General features: G+C 34.6%; 1 protein-coding gene across 1 annotated transcript in view; it reads left to right on the top strand.

The window, feature by feature from the left end:
• Positions 1-27,232, top strand: part of Lrp1b (low density lipoprotein receptor-related protein 1B) — a 1,427,040-nt gene that overhangs the window by 739,755 nt on the left and 660,053 nt on the right. Inside the window, exons 19-20 of the mRNA XM_013517439.1 lie at positions 16,903-16,983; positions 18,491-18,658. Of these exons, the coding sequence (XP_013372893.1) occupies positions 16,903-16,983; positions 18,491-18,658 (249 nt within the window). The remainder of the gene's footprint in view (positions 1-16,902; positions 16,984-18,490; positions 18,659-27,232) is intronic.

The following is a 27,232-nucleotide window of genomic DNA, read 5'->3' as shown; positions in this document are numbered from 1 at the left end:
TAGATTTTGTTGTAGAAGCTGGGTTTCAGGGGAAGATAAGGCAGCAAAGTTTTCACACTTCAATGTTAGGGGAAAGGAAGAACCACCCCCAGGAAGTATAGAATGGTACTTCTACTGAATATGATTCTGTGCGACTTTTCTAAAGATTGCTACATTCTTTTCAGCAAATAATTTATATATTTACTCTACCTTGATATGTATAAATTATTAAACAGCAACACTGATCTTTACATGGTTCTTAAATACTGGGCTCAGTACAGATTCATATGCTAAGCAATTTGCATTACTATTTTATAACAATAACTATATGTATATATACACACATGTATGAAATAATCAGATAATATGTAAATACTTACAATAAAAATCTGGTAATCATTCTGCTTCACCCATTTCACTATTATCTAGGGCAAGCTTTTTCAACTCTTGGGTAAATTTTCTTGTTACTATTTCCATGTTTTAAAGTAGTTTGCTTAAGTATTCTTCCACTGTTTTTTAAAGTTATACTTATCTGTTGACTTTTCCTGGATTAGGATGTCCAGTAAGCTGAAAATGTGAACTTTTAAATTAAGATAACAAGAAAGAACACACTCTACAAACTTCTAGAAGATAATATTATATTATCATACTATTGTAAGTACTTGTTACCTCAGAGTATAATTAAGGACAGTGACAAAACTCCGATAAGAAAAAGAGAAAAAGAGGGGCTGGGGATTTAGCTCAGTGGCACAGTGCCTGCCTGGCAAGTGCAAGGTCATGAGTTTGATTCCTGGTACAGGAAACCCCCCCCCAAAAAAAAGAGAAAAAGAATATGTAGAATATTAAAAGATAGTAAAATTTCTCACTTTATATAAAAAAGTTTCAAGTGGGATGTAATAACAGAAGTAAGTAAAATATTGCTTATAGATCAATTAGTTTTTTTAATATCAGTTTCATATTAAAACATTCAGGCATGGAAAACATGTATCAATCATTTTCTATTTCTATCGCTTCTAATAAAAGTGATATGAATTATGTTTAATTGTGATATAAGAAAAGTCTGTATAATATTATTTCTTGGAAAATTATTAAAACTCTATGGGTTAGCAAATTATTAAGGAATTCATTGACAATAAAAATACATGTATTTTATTTCATAGCTGTAAATTTCTTTTGATGAACAGATAGATAAATCAGGCAATGAGTAGATATATAATATTGAAGCTTATTAATTTTGTTATAATTATCCTATGTAATCTTATTTTTACTTTTCCTACTTAAGAATAACTTGAAAAACAAAGGCTAATTTACCTAGAGTATAGTGTATTTTTTTTTTTATTTCTTTGTCTTTTTGAGACAGGGTCTCATTATGCAGTTCAGCTGGCCTTGAGCTCACTTTGTAGCCCAGGCCGGGCTCGAACTCTCAACAATCCTCCTGCTTCTGCCTCCCAAGTGGTGGGATTACAGGTGTGTGTCACCACACTTGGCTATATTTTATTTTTTACATGTAGAATGTAATAATGAAAAGAGCAGATAGAAATTGGACAAACAAGTGGAAAGGAGATAAATCATGTACAGATGCAAATCCCCTATCATGAATGTAGTCATTTTGTATATCTAAATTGTACCAATAAACTTTAAAATAATTAAATAAATAAATAAATGTTAATAATAAAATTTACTTCACTATTGTCATCAAAATTGAATGGGAGAAAAAAATCATACCAAATAAAGCATTTAGGTAATTTGTATCATTCTTGCTTTGGTTATAGTAATAGATATATACAGTTTCAAAAATAAATAACACATACTGATGTACAATGGAATAATTGTAATCTTAACTGATAATTTTTCTTTTAGTCATAAGAGCTCTCAAATAAGAACACATATACTATTAAAATGAATATATACTAGTAAACTTGGCTGGTCAGCCACGGTATGACAAATGTTAGTTCTGTTACCTTACCCGTTTTTAACTGCTGTAATTTTCATTGAGTGCACCCCGGTTTTTCTGTATTCTATTTAGTGGTTTCATGTTTTCTTTGTCGGTAAGTTTTTTTCCTTCCAGATTTGATATTGTAAATTATTTGCAGGTAAATTGAAGTTTTATCAGTTTGTTCTTTCTGTTTCTTGTTTCCTTACAGTGTTTCTGTATTTAAATGGACTTTTCACATATCTTGGGATAGATTGCAGTTCTTGAATCTAAAGCTATGTCTTTCATAAATTCTTGAAAATTCCAAGAATTCCTCTTTGAATATTGGTGCCCCTATTTATCTCCTTCATGTTTTCTAAATTTACTAGTTGAATGTTAGGTTTTTCTATCCTAATTTCCATGATTCTTACTCTTTTTATATTCTTAATTTTTAAATTGTAGCAGTGGCAATTTCTTTGGAATTTCTAGTCTTGCAATTCTTAAGTATACTAATTTATTATTTAATTTTATTTTTACATTTTAAGTATCCTATTTGCTTCTCTTTAATACCTGCCTATTTCCCTCAGAATGACTCTTTACATGGCTTTTATTTTCATCTTTATCTTTTCAATATATTTCAACTTACTTTATACTGCCTGTCAAATTTCAATCTGTAGCTTCCACAGATAAAGAAATTTATAAGTATCTGAACATTTTGTGAAGTGACTACTGTCATTTATTAAAGCTGATAAACTTTACTCAGTATATTTTACCTTATTTATTCTTTCTGTCTATAATTGTCAATTTTGCCTGCATTTATAATTTTGAAACTTGAAAATGTTGTCTTCTTTGGGAAACCTTGTTGTCATACCTTGTGTGAGTATCCTGCCCTTACTCTGAAATATTAGAAGCTTGGATTTTACATTTAATTTGAAAATAAATTGTACCTGGGTTTTGAGTTTGAGATTGACTGAATTATGGAATACACGGCTTTCATCACTTCATGATAAAAGATTTTCAGTGACATCATTTTTTTCACCTGTGAAGTGGATTGAAACAAGGAGGAGAACTGTGAGGAGATGTGATCTAATCCACTCCCTCTGGTTTAAACTTCAAGCACACTGGGTTGATGTTGGAATCCACACCTTATGTGAAACTAAAAAATTGTCTTCTGCTCCATATTGACATCAATACCTAAGCATCTACATTATACATCCACCTTTCTTTTTTTTCCTTTTGGAGCAAAATTATATACTTATTCATAATGTAGACTAATGTAAGTTTAGCATTCAGACAAACACACGCATATACACAAACAAAGCACTTACTACAGTCTACTCACTGCTCTAGTTTTTAGCACTCTACATTTCTGGACTCTGAAAATTTATATTACTTTTTAAATTTTAAAGATAAAAGAACAACAATAAAAGATAAAAGAACAAAAACATATTAAGAAACACACATACATTTACAAAATAACAAAAACAATATAAGCAATACAGAATTTCAGACAAGGTGATAGGCAACTAGCAATGGTTGCTGCTGACATCTTGGTATATTACTTTTTTACACATTCAACAATATATTAAAATACTGGTTGTTATTTTATCTAACATTTCCAATTCATTTCCTATAGTGCAAGTGCTATTCATTATTCTTTCCTGGCATGTCTGTCAGTCTCATTTTATATACACTCCCTGGATATTCTCTTTGACTTCTAAAACGTTGTCATCTAAGTAGTATCTATTTAGGCTTTAAAAATCTATCTCCTAGAGTGCCTGCCTGGCAAGCGCAAGGTCGTGAGTTCGGTTCCCGGTACCAGAGAAAAACCAAAAAAAAAAAAAAAAAAATCTATCTCCTAAGGTTATTTCACCACCTCTGCTTTGTATTGTATTGCCGCTGTCCTGAAATATTTTCAATTTGTTCATTATTTCATGTATCCTCAATTCTGGGCTTGCACAGATCCCTGTCCCTGCTTCTGGAACATTCTAAAAGCCTTTCCTTCCAATATTTTTGATCTAACTTGAACGAACCATTCATAGTAGCTTTTACATCACTTCTGGGAAACAATAGCCAGAAAGCTAAAATCAATTTTGATGCTTCCGTGTGCTATAATAACACCTTATTAGGATACTCCTTGACTTATGATGGAATTATATCCCAATCCATCATAAATCTAACAGAATTTAAGTAAAAAATGTATTAATACACCTAGCCTAATGAAACCATAGCTTGTCATGGCCTAATTTAAGTATACTCAGGACACTTACATAGGACTATAGATGGGCAAGAACATTTAAAACATATTTTGTAATAAAATATGAACTATCTTGCATAAATTGTTAAATGCCTGTATCCAGAAAGTCCTGGCAACACTGTACCCAGTAGAGCATTCCCTGGTTCCCCTCTTGATCCTGTGAACAAGGGGAAGCTCTGGTTCCACGTCATCGCTAAGCATCATAGCAGAGCAACACAGCATATCGTGAGCCTAGGCAACGAGCAGAATTCACTATCTGAAGTATCATCATTTGCAGTTAATGCAGATCAGTTTTGCATCATCATGGAGGTGGAAGACGATTATGTTAAAGGGACTTTTTTGTATTACCTACATCATGGTATTTATCTAATATTTATGGAAGTCACTTTTGTAATCATATTCCAAATGATTTTCCAATTTAAATTGCAAGTTGTGAGAAAAGAGAATATTCAAAATTGTATTTCCAGTACCTCCATCTACTCAATGGATTTGTTCACTCACTCATTCATTTATTCATTCAGATGATCTGTCTTTACAGACTAGAATTCTAGCTCAGTAAGATATCTTTTGTGAATGCAATTTTTGAAGTAGTTTTTCCATTTATTGTACAGATGAAGAATTTTGGGTTTGAGATGTTAAGTAGCTGCCGTAGCTTCACATTAATTAGTAATTAAGTCAGGATTTAAACCGGTTTACCTCTTTGCAAACGCTGTGCCTTTTATATATCATATTACATGTAATAATAAACAGTTTTATGAAACTATGATGATATCAGTAAAACTAAGACAACTTGTAGCACACTACTCTCACATAATTTTCTCAGAAATGTCTTCAATGTATTGAATTTTTAACATCTGTCCTATGTAAGCACCAATTCTTAGCAGCACCGACCAGTATTAGTATCTCTTAATGTTAGTTATTCTCACAGCACTTACAGTCCTATAATACATATAATTATAAAAGCACTATTTCCCAGTACAGAAAGTATATATTCATCTCTATCTGTATCTCTATGTCTGTCTATCTATCTATCTACCTATCTATTAATGTATGTATGTATGTATCTATCTATCTATTGGTAAAAATCAAGATTAGAGCTTACATGAAGACAAACCATTAAATGAAAATTAAATTTTTACTCATTTCCCAAATGTTCTTATGTTATAATATTCTTTTAAAGATGTTGGCTCTGATCAGCATGATATAATAAATGAAAATGTATTCTGACATCAGTCAGACTAATATTCAAATTTTACTCTGCCGCTCGCTAGTTATATGATGTATTCTTAGATCAAAGTGTGCTATTTTCTTCAATACTTTTCTTAACCTTAGACTCCTATTCTTACCTTGACACTTATTTTAGTATGAATGGTATATATTTCCAGTATTCCTAATCATGAAGGTTAACTTCAGCTATTTTGCAGGTGAATTATATGATCTTAAACAAACATAACCACTACATTTTGAGACTTCAGTGACAAATTAGGTATGTATTCCCTTAGGGTGGAAATAGGCAGGAATAGCTAGGAAATTCGTAGACCTGAGATAGAAAGGAAACATCTGAAATCTGTTTCCTGGTATGTTTTGTGTACTGGATAAACACAGGTATTATACCAATCACAATATTACCTTTGAGAGAAAAAGAAAATTATAACCATTTACAAAATGGCTAAGTTATGTATAAGTTAATGTATGTTAACAATAAAATTTAAGTAAAAGATATAATAAATTGAGTGTATTACCCACAACAATAAAATACTTTTAACAATCTAGATTAAATATTTTATGAATTTGAAGTAACTACCATGATAAAATATAGTTTCTTTTGACTCATTTGTATTTGTAACATGATAGAATATGAGCAATTTTGATCATAATTTTTCTTTTTCAATATTAATCAGGTAATCTTTCCAAGTGTCCTACCATTTGTGTTTAAGAGGATACAAAGTCAAAGAATATTTATACAAAGTAAAGAAAGACAAGATTGTAACCTTTAAATCTTAATCAAATACAAAATTTCATAATGTCATTTTAACAAAGCAAATAACCAGAAACAAACTGAGGTTTTCAAATAACATTTTCAACTTTAAATTAACATCATTATAAAAAGACAGTATAAATGTCAAATGTATTTGAAAGGGATTTTACTTAATTTTTAGGGAAAATGTAGATACTAAACCTACATTACTTCTCTTTTTTATCAGATTTTACTGGTGCATTTTAGATATACATAATGATCACATTCATCATACAGAATTTGTACCTGTACATGATATAACTTGATTCTATTTTTTCCCATACCCCTGATACAGTAAGTCCTTTTCTTTTCAAGTTGCAAACTTTCACAGATAGGAAGAGACATCCCCTTACGAACATTCATGTATGCAAACAAATTGCAGATGTAGTTAGCATGTCTGTCAGACACTGTCACAGCTGTGCTGCTGTGTGCTTACTGGACCGAGTGTAGTACAGTGCCTAGTCACAACCCAGGATGCCCGGAAGCAAAAGGAGAAGCAATAGTGACATAGACGGGACTGCTAGGTACCACGAAGCAACATACACTGTATACAGTATTTGTGGAAAAGGTGTATAAGACTCCTTTTGTTGGATTTATGAACTACTCCGACTTATGAACATTCTCTTAGAACAGAACTCATTCATAAATTGGGGACTCACTGTATCATTGATAAAATACTGAGATATTAGGATTGCTGGATTTTCCTACATTAGTAAAATTAAAAGGATCTATATTTTAAAATGTCTGATGTGATTCACCCTAAAAAGTACTGCACATTTTACTGAGTAATTAAGTAGATAAAAGTCAAGATACTTTAACATTTCTATGTTAGTTCTATCATTCCTCAAAAGACCAATTGCTGTGTTTTCTTGTAACACTCTGATAACCCCGAGTATATTCAGGTGGTGAACCTTATTTTTGCTACATTAAATGCCTTCAAGTGGCTGTACATTTCTAGATGATCTTTCTTCTGACTTCTTCTTGATCTTTTGGACTTACAGGACCCATGAGATCGTGTTACAAATCAAAGTCTGTGACCAAAGAGGCTGAGTGATTTACCCAATGTCACACTACTTTAAGAAAGAAATTGGTATAAAACAGTAGTAGCATGCTTCTTTACATGTTTCCCTTCAAATAATATATTTGTTCTATTTAGTAATTTTACCTATCCTATCTTCTACTTCCCAAGATATTTTTCTCTATAGTGTTTTACATGCTCTGTGAGTTAAATCAGACTTACCAGGTTGACAAAATAAATGAATGTAAACAATTAAATGTTATGCAAAGACTGAAGGAGTTGTAATATGCAGTTATTAATTTGCTTCATGTGTGTCCTTACATGCTCAAAATGTATATGTCTCTTTTAAGAGACAGAAGATTCACTAAATTAGAGATTCATTTATTTATTCTGAGAATATTTTTACCCACTGGGAGGTAATTCTTTATTTTTCGGACTTTTTTTTAACAGTTAAAGTTTAACATTTAGAACCGTCTTAAGCTCATGTATAAAATTTACCAGCCAATGAAACATCACCAAACTTTAGAAGTTTCCAGATATGTAGGATGATTTGTTTTCTCTGCTAGGCTTATGATGTAGTTTAGTATGCTCCCACATTAAAAAAGAGGTTTTTAAAATGTTAATTAACTTATTATAGATCTGAAAGATATAATATTAGTTTTAAAAATCACATCTCATCATAAACTCTACATTTCAGTGTTTACTTATTTGAAACAGAACTGGAATTAGCACCTTTTTGAAGTTCCCAGATTCATGTCACAGTAAGACTTACAAACACTAAACTTTTCATATTTATCTAAGAAAAAAACATATTTTGAACCATATACATCTTGACTCTTAAAACATCAGCATGAATCCTTGTGATCTGGTCACGTAACCATAGAAACTTTCTTCAAAGTACTGATGAAGGTATGTTTTAGTGAAATTTTCACTTGTCTTTCTAATATTTCTTATATATATGAGTATTTGTTGGGTTGCTGTATGCATGGCTTTTGCGATAATCTTTGCCTTCCTTTTATTATCCACCTGTGAAGCTAACACTCTTCCTTCATGTTATTTATGAAATAGCAGATATTTATCACAGCAACTGGGTAAGCTACCCATATGTAGTGGATTGATAACTGGTGTTCAACTTATAACCCCCAGCTGAACTGAGTAAGCATGGTGCTGGGTGTGGGAGGCCCACCTGGGGACTGTTGCCAGCAGCATAAGAGGCAGAACTGGAGAAGAAGGGAGGATGGCTGTTGGGAGCTGAGAGAGGCTGTTGGAGCTGGTAGAAGCTGTAAGGAGCTGTTGATTTTGTGGAGGAGCTCGTCATGCTGGCTTTCCTGACGAACTTGGCTGTTTTCATTATCTGAGGAGCTTGGGACCTCATTGGCATTGAGAATGGCTTTGGTTAACTTTGGGGGAGCTCTGGTCCTCACCGCTTCCTGGCTCCAGAGGGGAAGACGGTGCACTGCCAGTCTCCTGGAGAAGCTTGCTGTGTTGGCTTCCCCAGTATGAACTCAGTCATCTTGATCATCAGAGGAGCTCGGGACCTCGCTGTTGCTGAGGATGGCTGTGGGACCTTTCGGGGGAACTCTGGTTCTTCTGAGCATCGCTTCCTGGCTTCAGTGTAGATCCCTCAGCCTGCTAGCACAGATCCTTCATCCCAATGGCACAGACTTCCTAGATTGCACCACTGACCTTTGGGCCTTCCCAGTGCAGATCCATGAACAGGCCTGCATGAGATATTGTTATGGGCTCTGGGCTTCTAGCTGGATTCATGGGAAGCATTGTTATGAGCTCCAGGTCTTAAGTTGGACGCATGAAAGACATTATCACAGGATCCAGGCCCTCAGCTGGATTCTTGGTCTATGTTGTGTGGACAGAATTCCTGCACTGTTTTTTATATCATTCTTTGGGTGACTGGAAAAATAACCCCCAAACCATAACACCGTAGTACAGATGGTCAGCTTCCAAAGACTGCTCACTGCCTGTCCCTCCAGATTTTCCTGGCAAACTCACTTTTCCAGGCTCTCCTGAGCACGAGACAATTTTTATTGACTCCAGTGGTGATTTGTTGGTTTATCACTGCAGGAGTACGAATGAATATGCAACCCTCTGATTTTAATATATTACTTTTGAGTATATAGAAATAAGCCTCTGATATGATTATGTAAATTTTACTTGTTTTTTTTTTTTTTTACTACTGTTTTATGGGACTCATAGTTTGTAGTGACTCCTGGGTGGTAAAAGACTTTTAACTTGAAAATGTCATTGTTTAGATGCACCCTATGGTATTAGAAAGTGTCTTGGTTACTTTTTTTTTGTTGCTGAAACAAAATACCCAATGCCCAAAATGAAGGAAGGAAAGGTTTATTTGGCTCACAGTTTGTAGAGGTTTCAGTCCATACTTGGTTGGCTCTGAGGCAGAAGACAGCAAAGCAACAAGAGCAAGGGGGAATGGCAGCTAAACAGCAATGCAGCCAGAGCAAAAGGGAGGAATGGCGGCAAGCAGCTTCTTTCTTGCCTTACATTGTAAACAGGCTACCCCCACCTAAGGGTCGTGTAGCTCTCACATAATCTCCATGCCCTCCTCTTCCACAGGCTCAGGATGTATACAAAGTAAGCATCCTGGCTTCCTGCTGAGTCACTTAGCCAAACCTCTAGACTCCCCAAGTTGACACAATGTTTCAACCATAACAGAAAGATAAGGACAATTGAAACCTAAATCTAGTATAAGGAAGGAAATCATAAATGTCAGGGTGGAAGTTAATTAAATTGAGACTAAAAATATACTAGTAAAAACAATGAATTGAAGAGCAGTTTTTTTCAAAGAATAAATAAATGGACAAAGCTTTAGCAAAACTTACTAAAACAGAAAAAGTAAAGATCCACATCAATCCAATTAGGAAAGAGGAAGGCAAAATCATATAAACACTTTTGAAATCCAAAAGATTGCTAGTAACTGCCATGAAAAATCATACTCCTACAGATTGGAGAATCTTGAGGAAATGGACAGATTCCTACATACATACAAATTACCCAAACTGAACCAAGAAGATACAAAAACTTAAAATAATCTGCTAATAGGTAATAAAATTGAAGACATAAAAAAATTTACCAAATAAGAAAAGTCAAGAACTTGTTGGATTTACTGCAGAATTCTATCAGAACTTCAGGGAATATGTAGCACAATTATTCCTCAAATTCTTTAATGAAATCAAAGAAAAAGAAGTATTTCCAAACTTTTTCCTGAAAACTAACAATACCATAATTCAAAAACCAAGCAAGGACCCAATTAGAAAAGAAAACTTCAAGCCAGTTTCTTTGATACAAAAATCCTCAACAAGATAAGGCAAACAGAATCCAATAAAGCATCAGAAAGATCATACATCATGGACAAGGAAAGTTCATCCCAGGAATACAAGGATGGTTCAGTATACAAAAATCAATAAATATGATACATCACATGAACAGAAGCAAAAACAAATATGACACCATCATCTCAATAGATGCAGAAATAACCTTTGAACAATTAAAAGAAAACAAAAATGAAACCATAACAACAACAAAAAAATGGTAGAGTAATTCCTTGGGAGCCAGGAAGACAAAAGCAATTAAAGTTACATGGAGATTGAACAGCACACAACACAGGGAAAGGATTGTGCATTTTCTCCGTGGATTCCTGCTGCTTATGCTCAGGCACAGCTAGTGAGACACAGTGAAGGCAAAGATGTTCCTCAGGGAGAAGCTGCAGGGAACAGACTGGAATGTAGGTAGCGGAGCTCTGCGGGGAAAGTGTGGACTCTGCTCCCAGTGTCCCTTTTTAGGTAACCGCGGGGAGTGACTATACAGGTTCCTTCCACACCCCCGGCCTGACTCCTGGAGATAGTGCTTGACTATTGTTGCACTCCCAGAGAGACTGGGTGAGAGAGCCACATGTGGCCACCAGCAGCTACAAAATAGGATGCACAGAGATTAGAGCTGAAGAACATGGCCACGCTCCCATGGCCAGAGGTGAGCCCCAGCCTGAGTTGCTCTAGATTTGCACAGCACTGATGCCTTGTCCTACTATCTGGTAATGTTCGATTCCAGCAGGAATCAGAAGTCTAACTGCCTTATTTATCTAAAAGTGTAAGGGCGAATACAATTTGGTTGGACGCTGCCCCAAACTGTAGATCCTGAGAGAAATCCACGCATTCAAATCACAGAGAAGTGCTGGAAGTGGTAGTACTTGGAAGGCTGAGGCAGGAGGATTGCTAGGAGTTCAAGGCCATCCTGAGCTATATAGTTCAAGGCTAGTCTATATAGTTCAAGGCTAGTCTGAGCTATATTGTGAGGCTCCGCCTCAGAAAAATAACAACAGCAAAAACCAAAAATAATACCAAATATAATATTACCAAAAATAATATAGAGAAATTGTTTTCCCATTTTTTTTCTTTTTTTTATATGAGGGTGTGTACATGCACGTGTGTAGGGGCAGGAGGTTGTCCTTGCTGTTTTCTTTTTCACAAGTTTATTGAATTTGGAATGTTTTCATTTGTTAATTATTTTTCTTGCTTCTTTTTTTTTTCTGCTTAGTTTTCTTTATTTTTTTTCTGGTTCTGGTAATCGAACTCACGACCTTGTGCTTGCCAGGCAGGTGCTGTGCCGCTGAGCTAAATTCCCAGACCCTTTTCTTGCTTTTCTCTCTTTTAATTTTTTCTATTTTTACTTACCTGCTTTTTCCTGTTTTGTTCTTTCTTTATTCCCCCTCTCCCTTTTAATATTTCCTGTTAATTTTCCCTCTGCCTTTTGTTCTTCATAGAACTTCTATTTTCTCCCTTATTTAATCACCTATTTCTCATGAGGTTTTTTCTGTTATACTTGCCTAATTCTATAAGCATCCCTCTAATTCCAGTATGACCCTGTTTTGGTTGACACACTGTGTCAACTTAAGGAGTCTAGAGTCTTGACTATGTGATTCAGTAGTTCTACATTCTGGGGTACAAAAGACATTCCCTTCCTGCTCTGGGTTGTTGTTCATTGTGTCAATTTGAGAAGTTTAGAAGGTTAACTAAGTGACTCAGCAGGGGGCCGGGATGCTTACTTTGTGTTCATCCTGGGCCTGTGCAAGAGGAAGGCATGGAGATTATGCGGGTGCTACACACCCCTGGGTGGGGGTCGCCCGCTTACAATATAAGGGAGGAAAAGAGGCTTGTTCCTCCCTTTTTCTCTTGCTGCTTTTACTGTTTTCTGCCACCATGACCTGTTGTCCTCTGCCATGTGCTACACTGCCTTGGAGTCAGCTGATTATGAATTGAAACCTCCACAAACTGATCTAAATAAACCTTTCCTTCTTTAATTCTGGGTGTCAGGTTTTTTGTCTCAGCAACAAGAAAAAAGTAACTAAGATAGACCCTTTGCCCCATTTCTCTCTCTGCTCCTTCTCATATCATGCAGTTTAAGGTTGCAGAAAAGTTTTCTGTATTCTCCTGTTCCCAAACCATCATATCATTAGTATAACCATGAAACTTTAGTATCAACAAAAATCAAACAATAACAAACGCTGGTGAGCTACACGAAGAAAGGAATCCTTGGCACTGGTGGTGGTGATGTAAGCTAGTATAACCTCTATGGAAATCTGTATGGAGATTACTCACAAATCTGAAAATGGCAAGCTCACTTGACTCAGCTATTCTCCTAGATGTCCTCTTAAAAGAGTTAAAGACATAATACTACACGGATGTATGCAAACCCATTTCTGTAGCAGCAGTTTATACTAGTTAAATATTGGAAGAAGCCTATATGTCCATCACTGGATGAATGGATAAAAAAGTGATAATTCTACCACACAGTGGAGTACTACTCTAACATAAAGCAGGATAAATTTGATTCGTTTAGAGGAAAATGGATGCACTTTCAGCTCATAAGGGTAAGTGAAATCAATCAGACTCACAAATTTAAATGTTGCATGGTTTCTCTTCAATGAGAAACACAGAGTATAAATAAAGGGGAAAATAAAGGATAATTTGGGTTGCTTCCACAATTTAGCAATTACAAATTGCACTGCTATGAACATGGGTGCACATATATTTCTGTGATATGATGTTTTCAGATCTTGTGGGAAAATACCCAGAAGGGGAATGGCTGGGTTGAATGGGACCTCTAGACCTAGTTTGCTGAGGAGTCTGCAAACTGATTTCCACAGTGCCTGCACCGGTCTACACTCCCACCAACGGTGGAGAAGAGTTCCTATTTCTCCACAGCCTCGCCAGCATTTGTTATTGATTGACTTCTTAATGATAGCCATTCTTACTGGGGTGAGATGAAATTTAATGATTACTAATTTGATCAATCTTGCACGTCTCTATTTGTTTTCCTGAGAAACCACTTTGAAGATATCAATGCGTAATACAACAACCATTGTCAATTTCCTAACACTTTGTCTGTAACTCTGTATTGTCTGTAGTTTTGTTGTGCTATTTTGTGAATGGATGTCTGTTTGCTAATATGTTTCCCTTCTTTCATTTTTAAAATAAATTTTTAAAAAAGAAAATAAAAAATAAAAAATAGGAAAAGGAAATGATTCATTTGCATATGAGAAGGCATCAAGAGATGGACATGGAGGGAAGGGAAGGGGTTGTTAAGGAGTTAAGATGTGTACGAGCACCAATTCCACACAATGAGTGTAATCATTACATGCTGCAAAAATGTATCACAAAACTAAGATTACAATAATTTTTTGAGATTGAAAAAAACCCTGGCTTAGCCATTGTGGTGGTGTACTGCTGCTATCCTAGCACCCTGAGAGGCTAAGGCAGGAAGATTACAAGTTAGAGTCCAGCCTGGGCAACCTGGCAAATTAGTAAGACTATCTAAAACTGAAAAATAAAAAATACAAGGGACTGGAGATGTAGTTGGATGTAAAGCTTTTGCACTAATCCTCAGTACCAAAATAATAAGAAAGCCACTACCATCATCACCACCACCATCACAAAAACAACAACAATAAAAGTAATAATTTTAAAGTAAAAACCCAATATTTGTAGAAGGCTCTATTAACTGAAGTACTAAAAAGGTGCTTTGTAGCCTAATTTTGAACAGAACCGCTGCAGGAAATAATATGCAAAGTCTCCAAATTCTCAAAAACAGTTGATCAGATATAGCTCTGTATGACAAAAATATTTAGGTTAATCTTGGTGCAATCTTCCCTATGAAAGTAAATGAAAAAGAAAAAGAGAAATGTATATTTATATACACACACCCACATACACACATACGTACACAAGATATATACACACAAGATATATATACACACACACAAATACACACATATACACAGTAGATAGCTGGGATAATTGTACTACTGATTTCTACTGGTTTGTTGGAAGGAACAATTAATGCCTAATTGTTTTATCGATCTTGCATGCCTATGTCTGGTAATCTGAGCAACTACTTTGAAGATAATAACATGTAAAATAACAACTATTGTTAATTTCCTGTCACCTTGTTTTGAAATTCTGGATTATTTTTATAATTTTTTTGTTGTTTTGTTTTTGACTTTGTATTTTTTTTGTTTCTTTGTGTGTTTTTTTCCCCTCTTTAAAATAACACTGAAAAAAAGAAAATAAATGAAAAGTTGATTCTGTTAAATAATTTAAAAACAATATTTAGCCAGGTTTGGTGGCACATGCCTATAATTCCAGCACTTGTGAGGGTGAGGCAGGAGGATTGCTGTGAGTCTGAGGCCAGCCTGGGCTACAAAGTGAGTTCAAGTTCAATCCAAACTGCATAGCAAAATCCTGTGTCAAAAAGACAAAAAAACCAAAAACCCTAAAACATTGTAAATGATAGTAACATCCAAAATTGTTAAATTAGTGACTAGTTCTGGACAAAATCTTGTGATCCAAATGGAATTTCCATTCCAGTAATGGAAATATTTTGAGTCCAATTTCTGATAAAATTAGAGGAGTATTACTCTGAATGGTAAATATGTTTGAACACTTTTAGTGTTTGTATTCAATATATAATAAAATATGAGTATGCTTAAATATTTTGGATACATTTGTGGGTTATAAGTGAAAATAAGAGGAGGAATTAGGAATAGAGTGTGGTAGAAAGAAAAATAAATGGTGAATCTGAAAACTGAATTCTAAGATTTGTTTGTGCTCAATCTGACAGCAATACATTAGGCAAGTTAAACATTTCTGAATGTCAGCTGTCTTAGGAATAAAATGGTTGGACTTGAACAATAGTGTAGGCTTAATTCTTTAAACTGCAAAATATATTTTTATATGGTTTCCTCAACTACATTAGTGTACAAAGTTCAAAAATTAAAACTATAGATGAATATATACATAGGTAATAACTATGCAAAAGTGTATATGTATAGATTTATAAGGGATAAATACATTTGTTTATACAGTTTGGGCACTGAATTCCAGCTGGGTTAGCCCTGAGCTGTCTTAAATAACCTCAAGACAATCTATAAAATGTAATTTGAAAATATGTTCCATTCTATCAAACATATTTTATAATTCTAGGGGAGTTATCTAAAGAGAAAAAAGACAAATATTTGCTATAAAATGTCTTTGGCTTCAGTTGTCAGAGAAACAGTATTTCTTACATATTTCTTTTGTCATTATGTCAATGAACTGATGGAGTTTTTTTTTTTTTTCTTTAATGTCTGTGAAATGAACTCTAGTGTGTGAAGATTTATGACTCCAGGCATATCAGCCTGGTAGCTACAATGTCTGGTACTGAGAAATTCTTAAAACTTTAGGTGAATTAATTTCACTCTATATGAAATAAGATAAATAAAATATTTTACTAGTAAATACTATTAAGTTATTCAAAACTTTTGGATGATCTGTTCAGCAATTATGTATTTGTGTGGTATTATATTTTTTTCTTTTTTTTTTAGTTTTTTTCTGGTATTGGGAATCAAACTCATGACCTCAAGCTGGCCAGGCAGGCGTTGTGGCACTGAGCTAAATCCCTACATTTCTAAAAATAATGTTGATTATTAACTCTTATGACAATGTTGTCTTCTGGATTTACCAAAAGATTTTGTGGTAAAGAATTACTATAGAATTCTATGCCTTTTGTCATTATATTTATCAAAAGGCTTGAAAAGGTGTTTTTGTATTTAATTGTGTAAAATTTCTTCTTTAAATCTAATTCTTTGCTATTTGTCATGTTTTGTGCTTTAGACTTAGAATTCACATTTGCAAAGTTTTTTAAACTGTTCAATACCAACTAAACTAGTTTTGAGTTGATTTATTTTTGCTTTCACCTTATGATCCTGACATCTCAGAGCCCAGCGTTAGATCCAACTGTCTTATTTTCTGTGTGTTAAGCGAGGACTTTTTGTTGAGGCATAAACACAATCCATTGCGGCACCAGAGTGTAAACATCACGCACTATCACTGCCTGTAGAAGCTGAGTCCCACTGTGCATAAAGTTGATTTTCATTTTTTTTTCCCACAGCATAATGAATCTAAATAATTCTTCATTAAGGGATTCTCCTAGGCCTCCAGTCACTGGGGAGCACTCCTGTAAAAAATATTAAAAATATGAGTATCCTTTTTCCTCAATAATTTACCGTTACTACATTCTTTTATGTACCTTTTCCTCGGTGTGTGTGTACAGAACAGGAGAGGAACTCTGATCACGTTAGTAAATGAGATGCAAATTAAGTCAAGCATAATTAATAACATGTTTGCTATTGAATGTTATTTTATCGTTCACAGAATTCCCCACTTGTGAGCCGCTGACTCAATTTATATGCAAAAATGGAAGATGCATCAGCAGCAAATGGCACTGCGATTCTGGCAAGTACCAAACGTGCGCACTGCACGGACTTGACTGGGGGCCTGGCTGCCGGGGCTGCCCGGCTTCCTCCAAGATAGCTTGTAAGAGAAGCTTGCCCAGCTAAGAAAAATGGCTAAGACAAGTCGTGAGGGGACACCTGGCGCATCGCTGGGGATTATTGTTGAGGATAATGGAATTCAGTATTTACTCCATGGGGCTATGAAAGAAATTTGTTTTCAAATAGTATTTGGACACAAATGTAAGTCTACAAATGTAAAGAGGCAATGAGAAAGTGACCTGGATAATTCAGATGCACCAAAACATTTGTGTGACTTCAGGATGGAGTAGATTAGAAAGTATTATGGGGTCATCCAGATGGTTTCAACTGTGACACCTTGCATTTTATGTGCAAGCGATGTTTATTCTTATACTCAGTTGTATCATTATGCTAAATTATTCCAAATACAGGTAAATGAATTATATATGAGTCAATGCATTTTCAGCTATTTACTTTAATCTATTTTCTTTACATATTCCTCTCTCCTCTCTCCTGCAATTGTTTTTAATAAAAAGTATAAATTACTTCCAGTGATAGCATACAACAATTTCCAAGTAGAAAGAAAACTGCGATAGGTACTTATTATTGAAAGAGTGCAGGATATGTCTTCACACTGGAGAATGAGAAAGAAGGGACTGAATGGAAGATCTAACTATAAATTCTGGAGCATAGGGATTGTAGGTTTGGATAATACTTGTCCACAATGATAATATCGTGGTTTGTGTCATGTGATGAAATTTGTAAATGACTGTTGTCCTTTCCTTTCACGCTGCATAGATGTTTTCATTCATTAGTTATTTCTTAGTGAAACAGCAGTGAAGCCTTAAAATCAAACGCCTGTGATTTGTCCCTCTTAATTTGCTTTTCTTTTTTAAATTTTAGTTTTATTCGTAAAATAATGAAGATTACACACATCTGGGGGAGTAGGTACATGTACATCACACAGCTTATTTCCTTTTTTAATCCTCTCCCACTTTCCATCCTCCTCCCTCCCTTGTCTCTTCCTTTTTTCCATTTACATTCTTCTTGTTATTATTGTCCCTAACTTGTGTTTATGATATATAACGTTTACATTCTTTATGGGCATCCATTACCTGCAGCCGGTACATCTTAATTCTTCTTAGTTCTCCTTCCACTCCCAGTCTGCCCTCACCCTTGGCCTCCCTAAAGCCTTGCCCTTTGCAGGAGATCTAACCCTTTTATTTTCTTTTATTCATCCTTCATTATTCTCTTTGTACTTTGCCTTCATTTGGAAGTTGATATTGAACCAGAAGAAAAACAACCAACTGTATAAAGTTGAAAATAATTTTTTCACTATGCACGGGAAATATTAAACACTGATTCATTGCCTCTTTTTTTCAAGCCAAAAGCAAACTGTTACAGGGGGAAAAAAGCTAGATATTTTATAGAAAAAGAAGTCCGCCTTCTTGCATCAGTTTTTACTGCCTGATGTTGCTGGTTCTTTCCAGATGATGACTGTGGGGACGGAAGTGATGAGCTGGCCTGTGTTCACTCTTGCTTTGACGATCAGTTCCGATGTGCCAGCGGCAGATGTATCCCTGGCCATTGGACCTGTGATGGTGACAATGACTGCGGAGACTTCAGCGACGAAACCCAAGCCAACTGCACCAAAGAAGGTCAGCCATTTTGCAAATGTGTGAAACCGCATTCTAAATTGAGATGTGTAGAGCACTTCAAAGTGAATCATTCTATAAAAACTTCATTGTTCATCAAATTCAAAATGCACATGCAGAATGATATGAAATAATGTGCTGTATACTTTCTTTTCTCAGATTTCTCATCTCAATACTCCCTTAGATATTTTATGTGATGTTACAGACCACTCTTTTAACCTTTCACAAACCCCAAGGCCATCCAAAAAAGGAAAGGAAAAAAAAATAAGGCATGGATAATTTTCCTTTTATTTCCACTTCTATTTTTTCTCCTTAAAAATTAAAACAATCCCTTTATGAACATAGATCTACTTCCCCTGAGTCACTTTCTGGACCAGAGAAAATGGATCATGGCTACTGTTCTTGGTAGACCAGTGAGGAAGCAGACACGAACACTGATACATATTGCTTTGCAAAGTTTAATCACCATAGGGAATGATATATCACAAGTCACTTTGGAAATATTTATAGCAAAATTTATCTTGTTAATCAGTCTTATAATCAATGTCATTAAATAGAACTTTCTTGTGCTAAGAAATTGAAAGATTTGTTTTTTTACATTTTTCCACAAATATTTGTTGACTACTAAGGGATAGATTAAAGGGAAAAATGCTCCCTGTTTAAATAGCTACTGTACTAAAATTAAGTTTTTTTAATGTGGTAGCATGTGTAACTTCTACATTCTATGATCATAAAAAGGAAAGCTGAATTTTCTGTTTCCCAAAGAGATGCATCTGTTGTCTACAACTGTTTGACGACCTATAAAGTGGGCAATTTCTCCTACATGAGTTCCTTTTATCTCTTCTCTCTATATCTCTGTGTCACTGTCTATTTCTGTCTCTCTCCCCCATAAGATATTAAATACATACCCTTGAATGTTAAAGTAATAAATCTGGTGTTTGTGTCAACTTTCTAAGTGGTTCATTAGAACACGTCTTGTTTGATTTTTGTTCTACTTGTGTCCTGCGTTACAACAATAATACCAATGATCCAAATATGCATGGTTAAAAAATGACCCTCAGGTAGGAAGGAATAAAACATAAGGCCTCATGTTTAATGGTCTTCATAGGATTCATGCCTTTTCTGGGAAGTGAAAATAGTAAGAATTATTATGAAAACAGAAAATGATCAAGAGAACTTTATGATAATATAAGATTTAACATGGACATAATTTGGTTCAATTTTGCTTCAAAATTTAAAGAACTATGAATTATAGATAGGGCAACTTTTAGTATTATGTATCGATTTCATTATGCATTACATTAACATCCTCTCTCTTTTTCTTCCTGGCCTTTTTACCTCTCTTCTTTTTATCTTTACTTCAATCTTATGTCCTTTCTCTCTCAATTTAGCTGTTCCATGACTAGAGCTTTTTGTTTGTGACTAATCTGGAATGGAAAACCAAACTGTACACAAAGAATTCTTCCTTTTAAAAATATTTGAAATATCTTTCTGGAGAGTGATTGACATTCATTACTACATCACAGTTAAAATTGTATCTCCTCCCCTCACGGGTGTCTTCGGGGCTCCTCATGGGGTGGGCAGCTGTGGCCTGCGGGCCATGCCCCAAGCTTTGTAGTGAAAGACAAATGGCCCCAAAGTTAATTTATTTTCATCTCAGAAGCAAGATCCTATCCTTAAGTTAAAATAACCATTTCACATTAGGAATTTTTGAGAAGATTGTTTAAGCCTCATGAGTGGGCTGATCCCCTTGTAGGACCTGTAGAATGGATTAGTTTTTTAGGTTGGATTATGTAGAAGCAGTGGCAATTTATGTAATGGTCTTCTTTAGAGCACCTCAATTTTAGTCATAAATTGCTGTCAAGGATATGTTATCAATTGGATGTCATATATTACTTATGTCATTATGGTAAAACACTAAGGAGGTGATATAGATAATCTATAGCAAAGAGTGAAGGCAAGTTCTTCCACAAAGACTACTTTATCACTTAATAAATGGTTCTAGGTTCCCTAATCAAACATTTTGCATGGTAAATACAATGTACAGGAATTGAGAAAAGTTAATATTCTGAGATGACTTACATTTAGGGTAATCTAGAGAATTTCAGTGAGAATTTAAATAAGTTTACCCGTCACTATTTTGACTATGTATTCTGATAAAGGAGCTATAAAATAGTGATGACACATAGAATTGGTAAATCTGATTTGGAAAGTCATGTATGCATGCAGGATTGGTGAGGCCAATGCCAAGGTGAAGCAGAAATTTGATGTAATTAGTTATATAATTTGGTCCCCAAATCTTCTTTGGAAGAAAGAACAAGGGATTCTGGCTTGAGTTTTAGACTTCCTGTCAAAATTAATCACATCCACCATGTAATTGTTCAGCACTTTGCTTTGCACTGCCTGGGTGAGCAAAGCATATGGTGTGGTTTCTCTCAACTCATACTGTTTCCAAAGGGTAAAAATACTCTTGAACTAATTTTTAAGAGGAAAGGAGCCAGAGAAACTAGCAAGTGGAACTTTCCATGTATGATCTCCATCTCAGAAAATTCTTCATCTGTTCATATTGTTTGATATCACTCTGACATCATTTTGAGGAAGGAAATATTTCCAAAATGATGAAAAGGTTTTTATTAACAATGTGATTAATACATAGGAAACTAGAAGTGTATAGCCCTTAATAGCACCAGGCGTGGTGACACGCACCTGTAATCCCAGCACTTGGGAGGCTGAGGCAGGAGGATCACTGAGAGTTTGAGATCAGCCTGGGCTACAAAGTGAGCTCAAGGCCAGCCTGAACTGCACAGCGAAACCTTGTCTCAGAAAGCTTTTTTAAAAAGGCTCTTAACAGATTGATAGATACCCATCTCATTCCCTTTTAATGTTATGTTGTTCTTTTTTGCTCAGTTTTAAACTTTCTTGTAAAGCAGATTCAATGCCTTCAGAAAAAACACTATATTTTTATAGAGTCACTGTCTCTCTCTTTCTCTCTCTCTGTCTCTGTCTCTGTCTCTGTCTCTGTCTCTCTCTCTCTCTCTCTCTCTCTCTCTCTCTCTCTCTCACACACACACACACACACACACACACACACACATACACACTCAGAAAGAGGAGAGGACAAAGAAAAAGAGACCACAAACATGCAAAGCATGGAAAGAAAAACCATCTGCAGCACAATATTTCCTTCCTTCATCCCAGTGCCCATCTCTTATTAATTTACTTGCGATTTGTTTTTGTTTCTGAATCCTTTGGTTTGTAGATTTTTTACAGCTGGGGAGTGTATTAATTTTCTAAATGAAAAAAATAAGTGAATCTAGACTCTCACCAGATTTGGTGTAAGGTATCAAATTTACCCCTCGAGTTCTGGCAGGTTTTTAGGGACAGGCGGCTTTATCTGGAAGCATTTAAAGAGTAAAGTTAAAATCAAACTTCAGTTCTTTCTTACAAGTCATTAGCTCTTTGGCTGTATTAAAAATAAGGAGACTGTGGATATAATTTCACATTTAAAAAATACCAAATATATGGAATTAGGTTGATCTCACTGCTGTCAGTTTAACTTATTTAAATTATATAAATTTCCACTCATGTTTTTTTGTGAAATATCAGCAGAATTCATAAGTCACATAAATATTTCTAATATAAAGGTATATAAATTGTTGAGTACATTTGGCTAGCTCTACCTTTAATTAAATTTACATTCAAAAATTATAAAAATATATACCAAACAATCTAATACAGATTTGATAAAGGAACAGGTATTTTTCTTTAAGCTAGATTTTGCCTAAATGTTATTTTTCTCAAAAGTAATTAAAATATTCCTCCAATACTTGTATTCTATATTTTGAAGGGGCACCTGACCCTAGTTTATTGATTCTACCTTTAGTGGCTTTTGTTTGGCTGAAATATTTACTGCCTGTTTCTCTAAATGAACAATGTGAATAATGCTGGGACACATATGATCTATTTATATGACTTTCATGTTTGATTTACTATGAGTAATGTAACAATTCCCAAATTCATGGGATAATTAGGCAGATGAAATTATTAATGCATGTGTTCTTACTCATCTACTGCAACTATGTATTTTGTGCCTACTTTGGACACTTCCACCATTTTTTGAGAATTCATTGCTTTGTTCACTCATTCATTTCCCTTACCATGCTATTGTTCCGGACTGAATAAATGAATTAGGATAATCTCACCTTATCTTTACAGTTTTACAGCCAAACACACTATTTGACACACACTGAGTAATTGTTAGATAAAAGTTTATTCCTTTACCACCAAATTTGATTACAGTCTTAAAATCCATGCCTTTTTGGCTCTGTCTTTCCTAGGTAGTAATCTATGAGTGCCTTTTCATACAATGCACAAGAGTAAGTTCATTGATTGAGTGAAGTGCATTTTTAGTACATTATTTTTATTTATCAAATGAATATTGGCAGTTCCAGCTCTGAATTCAATGAAATGAAAAAGAAAGAAATGTCCCTTATCTCATGTTGCTATTTCCTTTTATTTCAATTCTTTTTCTGTTCAACTGGCAATAAATTTTAAATCTTTTTGGATCTATCATTTTGCATTAGGTGCCAATCAGGAAATTCCGTTAGTGATAAAATGGGGGAGGACAGGGAGTTACTGTATGTTGGTGATGCACTAATTGTGAGGTACTTTATAACTATTGCCATGTTTAATCTTCCCAATAAACATTAAGAGAAAGTTTAAGCCACTTATCCAGGACCACACTGTTGAAGTTCCACATAAAAATTAATTATTCTTTTCTCCTTGATCCAAAATCTATTCTTGTCAACATGGAGTATGATGTTTTTACAAAGTTTATAGGAATTGGTGTTTATGATACTCAAGTAATTAATAGCTTGCACTGAGTTGCATACTCAAGTTTCATTGAAATATTTTTATTTATTTTATTTATTATAAGTCACTGTAATGAAATTTCACAGTGGGCATTAGAAGGAACCAAGGCTATTACATTAAATAGTCTATGTGCCATTCTCTTTTGTTTTTCATTCTGTTTTCCTTTTATCACCTTCTTTTATCCCCTTGAAGAAATGGATTTTGGAGTTTTTCTTGGGAATGGAAGTGCACATTTCTATACAGTATATTCAGCTACTGAGAAACATGTTTGTCACAAGAAGCTTCACTTCATAGAACGAGGAAATTCAGGAAACTGGAAGAAAATGAAAAGATCATTTGGTTTAGGGGCTGGGGATGTAGCTCAACGGCAAAGCGCCTGCCTGGCAAGTGCAAGGTCGTTAGTTCGATTCCTGGTACTGGAAGAAAAATGAAAAACGGAAAATGAAAAACTAAAGATCATTTGGTTTAGTTGTACTGTGTCCATGAGGAAAAGGGCTCCGCCAGATAAAACCCTTCACCTGTGGGTAAATAATGATGCCAAAACATATTCCACTGCTTTCTGGAAGGTGCTAGTAATGTTTGGTTTTAGAGTTACAAGGACTGAGGCCTTTGAACCACAAGTATTTTCAGCAGAGGTTTTTCATTTGTATGATCATGCTAAGTACTTTCTGGAAAATTAGAAAAGTTCTGGCAGTACTATGAAACAAAGGGCGCTCACCATCTTAAAAATGAAGCCTAGGGGGCTGGGGATTTAGCTCAGCGGCAAAGCTCCTGCCTGGCAAGCGCAAGGTCATGAGTTCAATTCCTGATACCGGAAGAAAAGCAAACAAAAAACAAACAAAACAAAACAACAACAACAAAAAAATGAAGGCTAAATACACTCAGAGCTGTGCAGCTTTTGAAAGTCCATTAATAGCTGAAAATTTAGGTTACATGTTTAGCATGTAGAAAATAGAACTTAACCCAACATCTTTTGGCTTTTAACCTATGTCATATCTCATCTCAGCTCAACCGTTCGCTCTTTAAGAGCAGAATGTAATCCTTGCCAAATAGAGAGCAAAATACCACAAGAAAAAAAAATGCTGTGTATAGTCTGGCTCAGTCACCTGTTTTATTTGTCTTTCTTTCACAAAACAATTCTGACGATATTTCCATTCATTTTTTCCTTTTTTTTTTTTTGTGCTAAAACACATATAACGCAAAACCTATTGTCTTAACTATTTTAAGTGTGTGTTTCAGAAGTATTAAGTACATTCACATGGTTGTGCAAGCATTGTTACCCACCTGTCTCTAAAAATCTTACATTGTGCAACACTGAAACTTTATTTATTAAAAAATAACTTCCCCTGTCTTATTTCCAGGCCTTGGAAACTACAATTTCACTTTCTGTATTGATGTTTTTAAGTGTTCTATACCTCATAAGCAGAATGATAAGCACTTCTTTGTGGCTGATTGATTTTAGTTAGCATTATGATAGAAGGTCCATTCCTATTGTAACTTATGCCCATATTTCCTTCATTATTAAGGATGAATATGTATCACTGCAGCCATGTTGCCATTTGTTTGCTATATGCATAATATCTTCTTTAACTCAAAATTTTCTGTATCACTACATTTGTGTTTAGTTGACAATTTTGTGATGAAATGTTGAAATTCCTTTCTCTTTTCCTTTTGCTTATATTCTATATCCACTCTCTTTGTGATCATCGTGGATAAAATACTCTTACCCCACTACTTATTGTTATAAAACTATGAATTGTGTTTACAGTATTTAAACTTTGTAACATTCAAATACTCTATGTCTTTATATATCTGTCCTACTTCTTTCAGTTATTCCTGTCACAAAATTCTATTCTTAATACATTGTGTGCCTAAAACATAAAAGAATATTTTATGTGTACTTCTTTTGAATTGCTGGGCATACAACATATAATGTGAAGTTATAAACAAAAGTTATTGTAATACTAGCTTTTAGAATTGTTTTTATTCAAAATGTATTAATCCTTTAAATCATGTAGAAAACATGAAATTCAGTTATAACCCACTATAAAAATAATACCAGATTTTATAACTGCCTACATATTTTCCTCTACTGATATCTTGATATCTTTATTTCTTTGTACAGCATTCAGTGTTGGTACTCTTTCATTTCAACCTACAGGGCTGCCTTGATAATTTTTCCCCCGTTAGTTCTAATAGAAGCCATCTCCCTTTGTTCCTGCATTTCTTGGAAATTCTTAAGTTTCTCTAATTTTAGAAGGAAAATTTTATCCATTATAGAACTTTGGTTGACAGTACCTTTTTTGCTAACATTTTGTCATATATAATCCCACATTACCTTCTGACCTGCTGGTTTTAAATGAGAAATATACTGATAGTCTTATTGAGGATCTTTTCTATATGGTGACTTGCTGCTTCTCTTTTGTTGTTGTTGTTTTGTTTTTTAAAACAGCTTCTCATTCTGTAGTTTAGGCTGGCCTTGAACTCACTATGTAGCCCAGGCTGGCCTCAAGCTTGAGGAGATCCTCCTGCCTCAGGTGCCTTAGTGCTGAGGTTACAGGTGTGTGCCACCACTCCCGGAGCACGAGTTGCTGCTTTTTCTGTGTTGCTGCTTTCAAAAAAATTTTTTTTGGCTTTCTAATTACAGTGTGTCTCAGTACAGGTCTGTGAATCCCTTGTACTTGAAGTTTGTTGATCTTGATTGTGGATATTTATGTTTTTCATCAATTTTTTTTCTTCACCCATTTCTTTTTCTTCAAACGTCTCCATCATTTGATGGAAAATGTGTGTGTGTTCTCTTGATGATGTCTAATAGGTTCTTCATATTCTGTTTCCTTTTCTTCAGTCATTTCCTTTCTACTCCTTATATCTTACATGGCCCTTATTTAATTTTGTTTGTAAATTTTTTCTTTCTATTCTAATAAACAAATTAAATCAGAATCTCTCTGATAAATTGTTCATTTCAATTATATTTTTCAACTACAGACTTTCTTGTTTCTTTTTGGTGTGTATCTCTTTATTATTTTTATTTTGTTCATTCTCTTGACTTTGTCAGTGTCTCTCTGCATTTTTTTTGCATTTCTTTAAGATAATTCATTGAAAACCTTTGTCTCATGTATCTATCATTCAATGTCTTTGTCAGAGGAAGCTTCTGTTCCTTTACTTTATCCTTTTTAATGGGCCATACCATGTATTTCTTTGTGTACTTTGTAAGCGCTTGTTGATATATGGAATTTTGAATCAAATAATGTGATACCTGGAATTGACATTCTTCCTACCCCACTAGGTGCTTTTTGTTTATCTGCTTAGTTTTTTATTGCATGCTATTTCTGTCAAATATCAATCTAAAGTGAGAATTTAAACTCTTCTCAGATTTGTTTCCTAGCTTGTACTTTTTCCTGGATATGCATGGCAGTTTTTTAATTTTTCCAGGAAAAGTGTTTGAATTTTGACATCCTCGTTGTTATTATCTGGCTTCCAAAAGGATGAAAAGAGAAAAACAAAGTTATGAGAAAAGGAGAACCCATACTTTATTTTTTTTATTTTTTTATTTTTTTGGTTTTTCTCCGGTACCAGGAACCGAACTCACGACCTTGCACTTGCCAGGCAGGCGCTTTGCCGCTGAGCTAAATCCCCAGCCCCTACCAAATACTTAATTTAAAATGGGCATCTAAATTTCCATTTCAAATGAAGAAATATATGCCA

This window comes from Chinchilla lanigera, unplaced genomic scaffold (genome assembly GCF_000276665.1).
Source record: "Chinchilla lanigera isolate Chin_1 unplaced genomic scaffold, ChiLan1.0 scaffold00039, whole genome shotgun sequence".
Taxonomy (NCBI): Eukaryota; Metazoa; Chordata; class Mammalia; order Rodentia; family Chinchillidae; genus Chinchilla; species Chinchilla lanigera.
The sequence above is the reverse complement of the archived record's forward strand: the minus strand, read 5'-3'. Positions and strand labels throughout refer to the sequence as shown.